The sequence below is a fragment of the Sorex araneus genome, chromosome 2 (genome assembly GCF_027595985.1).
Source record: "Sorex araneus isolate mSorAra2 chromosome 2, mSorAra2.pri, whole genome shotgun sequence".
Lineage (NCBI taxonomy): Eukaryota > Metazoa > Chordata > Mammalia > Eulipotyphla > Soricidae > Sorex > Sorex araneus.
Genome location: NC_073303.1, coordinates 246,504,851 through 246,509,854, shown reverse-complemented (window position 1 = coordinate 246,509,854; position 5,004 = coordinate 246,504,851). Strand labels below are relative to the sequence as shown.

Genomic DNA, 5,004 nt, shown 5'->3' with positions numbered 1-5,004 from the left:
GTGTCTGAAGAAAAATAACTTACTGGGGTCCACTAGTGACTTCCCTCCACCATACAGTATGGGCTTGGTGCAGTGACCAAGATAAACCTTGTACTCTAGAAACGTTAGTGAAGGGATCGATTTTCATGAGTTCAGAGGAGCACACTTGGGCAATGTGCCTTCTGTTTATGGCACGCTTTTGTTCCTCTAAGTTTCTACATCTTTGTAATTCCCTTTTGTCTAAACACACCAAGAAGGCTTCCTCATCTCCCTTGGAGCCCTCCCCCATCCTGACATGTACCTTGTTCCTGAGGAAGGGGTGTGGGATGCTCAGGTCTGTAGCCAAGTTTGACAGCTGATGTTGATAATGTAGGAGTCAGCTGCTTGGAGTTGGCATCTGAAAGTGGGGTGAGGGCAGAGCCCTGGGGAGACGGGGTCTTTAATTCGGGGTGTGACTCTTCAGGCAAATAGAGCCATTCCTGAGTTCAAGGGCAGGGCACTCAGCTCGGGCATGAAAGTTGGCAGTGGACGACTTATCATCTGGGTGGCAAATATCTGACAACTTGCTTTGTGTAGAGGTAAAGAAAGTTCACCAGGAGAGACATCAGGATGAGGTGCTCCGTCCAAGGTCAAAGGCATTAAAAGGCTGGTTTATGGCTCAGACTGAATGTTCAATGTCCACGACTGGGGCTTTGAAAATTCAAGAGGTTGTTGCAATGGGGCTCTGAGCAGGAGGACAGTTACCTTGTAAAGGTCAGGTAGGTTTATTTGTCCTCTAACTGATCTTGAAATAAATTCCATTAGTTTTGTTCTACAAATTGTGACTGTAAATTTGGAGTTAAATTCTACTTAACTAGTAGCACTATAAATCATTGCGAATATTTTGTTGCCAAGGCAACATTAAATGTCAGGAGTGAGGGCAACTGAGGCTTAAGTGGAGAAAGCAGATGCCCAGGAGGGGAAAAAAATTTTTTAAAAAATAAATTTCAGGAGTATATTCTGCCCTTATAGAATACTGATGGGGGGGAAGGGAGGAAAGGGTCACACCTAGTATTTCTCAAGACTTACTCCTTATTGTGCACTCAGTGATCACTCAAGGCAAGTTCAGGAAACTATTTGGAGTGCCAGTGATCGCACCCGGGTTGCCAATGCACAAGGCAACTGCCTTACCTGAAATACTATTGCTTTAAGCCCCGCTTATAGAACTTTGAAACATGCATTTACGACCTACAGCAGTAACTTGAGTCACCTGATATGAAACAGTCACAGAACATTTCTCTTTCATCAGAGTATTCCAGCATTCTCTAAATCAAGCCAATTGTTAAGCAGATCTAGGGCATTGTGTAATAGAGCTAAAAAAAATACTACAGAACAGAGACAGGTGATGTTGATAGGAGGTTTGAGCTTCAGCGCAGGTAACCATATTGTTAGGGACAAAGAGAATCAAAAACTGCTGACTAAAAACCTGAACCCACTGGCTTTATTATATACTATTTATCAATGGACCATATTGAAGAACATATATTTCTTGCAGTTGAGTAAAAAGATCAGTAAACTACTGATTAGTAGTGTTCGTTAATTAGAACAATATCATACTTTAAAGGACATTTCAATTATGTCTAATTCCTCTTGTTCATTCGAATTCTATGTGTGTTTGCTGGCACACCCCACAATTGCTAAAGAACTTATTCTGACTCACGGCAGAGTGGTCAAATTTGGAGGACGCAGGGGACCATGAAGTGTCAGATACTGAGCCTGGCCCCCTGATGCAAATCATGTAATTCACTACTTTCACCAATATCTGGCCCCAATTTTGCTTACTTTCACAGATGGCACAAATCTGAGTACAACTTCAGATATTCAGAATCTTTAACATATTCTTTTGACACAAGCACTTAGCTCAGTTTTTCTTAAATTACAAAACCTCAGAAATACGGAGTTAAAGTCAAAGAAGAAGACTTATAAGAGAATGTTTGTCCCAACCAGTAAATAATGCAAAACACGCTGAGGACTTAAGTTTTGATAAGGTATTTCTGTGTTGCTTGAACCAAGATATAGATAGTGAGGAGAAATTATATACCTGAACCCATGCTCATGTTTTCCCCCAAAAGGTGTCTCTGCTCTGTGGACCCACACAATGGAACAGGGATTGTGGAATTCCTCCTCCTGGGGCTCTCCGATGACCCACAAGTCCAGTCTGTCCTCTTCTGCCTCTTCCTGTCCATGTACCTGGTCACCATCACAGGGAACCTGCTCATCATCCTGGCCGTCAGCTCTGACCCCCACCTGCACACGCCCATGTATTTCTTCCTTTCCATCCTGTCCACCGCTGACATTGGCTTTACCTCCTCCACAGTGCCAAAGATGATTTGGGACATTCACATTCAGAGCAAAGCCATCTCCCATGCAGGCTGTCTGGTGCAGTTGTCATTTTTTTATGTTTTTGCTTGTTTGGACAGTGCCATTCTAGCTGTGATGGCGTATGATCGCTTTGTGGCCATCTGCCACCCCCTACACTACCCCGTCATCATGAACCCCCGCTTTTGTAGCTGGCTGCTTCTGCTGTCTGTTTGCATCAGTCTGATGGAGTCCCAGCTGCATTGCCTGATGATATCACAGCTCACCTTCTGCTCCCACGTGGAAATTCCTCATTTCTTCTGTGACATTCCTCAACTCCTCAGGCTGTCCTGTGGGGACACCTCCACTGATAACCTATTAATGTATTTTATTGCTGCTATTTTTGCAGGAGTTCCGGTCTCGGGGATCCTGTACTCTTATTCCAGAATTGCGTTCTCTGTTTTGAGAGTCTCATCCACAGGTGTGAGGTCCAAAGCCTTCTCCACCTGTGGCTCTCACCTGTCCGTTGTTTGCTTATTTTATGGAACCGGCATTGGGGTGTACCTCAGCTCTGCTGTCTCCCAGTCCCCCAGGAAGGGGGCAGTGTCTTCTGTGGTCTACACAACAATTGTCCCCATGCTGAACCCCTTCATCTACAGCCTGAGAAACAAGGACATCAAGAGGGCTTTCCAGAAGCTTCTCAGTAGAAGACCTGAATCTTAATGCTAGTCTTTCTCTTTTTGATCACAGAAGTACAACAATTAAAAACTTAACCATCTGAAATCAGTAATCAGGACTCCTTGTCACTAATTTTGTGACTCTGTAATAGCTCCTTTCATCCTATCTGAAATTTGAAAAATTGCTTATGATGGCTAATCATGTGTAGTTGTCAGGTAAGATTATGAAAACATATCTATTATCAATGCTACTGCCCTACTGAAATCTTTCCTCCCTCAGAATCTACTAGACACCTTCTGAAATGCAGAATTGTCTTTTAAAACATAAATAAAAGGTATGACATTGTTATCAGCTATTTTTAAAGTCATGGGTCATATTTTAAAGACATGGGTCTATTTTTATGTGCCTTTACTCTCACCAAAAATACTGATACAGGGATGGAGCGATAGCACAGTGGGTAGGGCATTTGCCTTGCACACGGCCGACACAAGTTTGATTGCCAGCATCCCAAGCACTGCCAGGAGTAATTTCTGAGTGCATGATCCAGGAGTAACCCCTGTGCATTGCTGGGTGTGACCCAAAATTTTTTTTACGTTTTTTTTTAATTTATTAATTTATTTTTAATTAGTGAATCACTGTGAGGGCACATTTACAGATTTATACACTTTTGTGCTTATGCTTCCCTCATACAAAGTTCGGGAACCCATCCCTTCACCAGTGCCCATTCTCCACCACCAGTAAACCCAGCATCCCTCCCACCCTCCCCAATCCCATCTCCCCCCACCCCACCCTGCCACTGTGGCAGGGCATTCCCTTCTGTTCTCTCTCTCTAATTAACTGTTGTGGTTTGCAATAAAGGTGTTGAGTGGCCACTGTGCTCAGTCTCTAGCCCTCATTCAGCCCGCAACTCCCTTCCCCCACATGGCCTTCGACTACATTATAGTTGGTGATCCCTTCTCTGAGTTGCCCTTTCCCCAGAATGTGAAGCCAGCCTCCAAGCCATGGAGTCAACCTCCTGGTACTTATTTCTACAATTCTTGGGTGTTAGTCTCCCACTCTGTTATTCTATATACTATAGATGAGTGCAGTCTTTCTATGTCTGTCTCTCTCTGACTCATTTCACTCAGCATGAAACTTTTCATGCCCATCCACTTAAATACAAAATTCATGACCTCCTTTTTTCTGACAGCTGCATAGTATTCCATTGTATAGATGTACCAAAGTTTCCTCAACCAGTCATCCGTTCTAGGGCATTCGGGTTTTTCCAGATCCTGGCTATTGTAAACAGTGCTGCTATGAACATACATGTACAGATGTTGTTTCGATTATACTTTTTTGCCTCTCTGGGATATATTCCCAGCAGTGGTATTGCTGGGTCAAATGGGAGCTCAATATCCAATTTTTTGAGAATCGTCCAATTTGTTTTCCAGAAGGGCTGAACCAGTCGGCATTCCCACCAGCAGTGTAGAAGGGTCCCTTTCTCCCCACATCCTCTCAAAAGCAACAGCGGTTGCTTTTATTCTTTTGGATGTGTGCTAGTCTCTGTGGTGTGAGGTGGTATCTCATGGTTTTTTTGATCTGCATCTCTCTGGTGATTAGTGATGTAGAGCACTTTTTCATGTGCCTTTTGGCCATTCGTATTTCTTCCTTGGTAAAGTTTCTGTTCATTTCTTCGCCCCATTTTTTGATGGGGTTGGATGTTTTCTTCTTATAGAGTTCAACCAGTGCTTTATATACCATTGATATCAACCCCTTATCTGATGGGTATTGTGTAAATATCCTTTCCCATTCTGTGGATAGTCTTTGTATTCTGGTCACTGTATCTTTTGCAGTGCAGAAGCTTTTTGTTTAATGTAGTCCCATTTGTTGATCTCTGTTTTTACTAGATTGCTTAGTTCTGTGTCACCTTTGAAGATACCTTTATCTTCAATATTGTGGAGGGTTTTGCCGACCTTGTCTTCAATGTACCTTATGGTTTGTGGTCTAATATTGAGGTCTTTAATCCATTTT

At 43.0% G+C, this 5,004-nt stretch overlaps 1 protein-coding gene across 1 annotated transcript; it reads left to right on the top strand.

Annotated features, from left to right (window-relative positions):
• Positions 1-2,067: 2,067 nt before the first annotated feature.
• On the top strand, positions 2,068-3,678 carry LOC101548775 (olfactory receptor 18-like; the record flags this gene model as incomplete). Its single annotated transcript, XM_004614835.2, has 2 exons — positions 2,068-3,019; positions 3,650-3,678. Coding segments are annotated over exons 1-2 (981 nt in total), but the record flags the coding sequence as incomplete, so codon positions are not given.
• Positions 3,679-5,004: the final 1,326 nt, after the last annotated feature.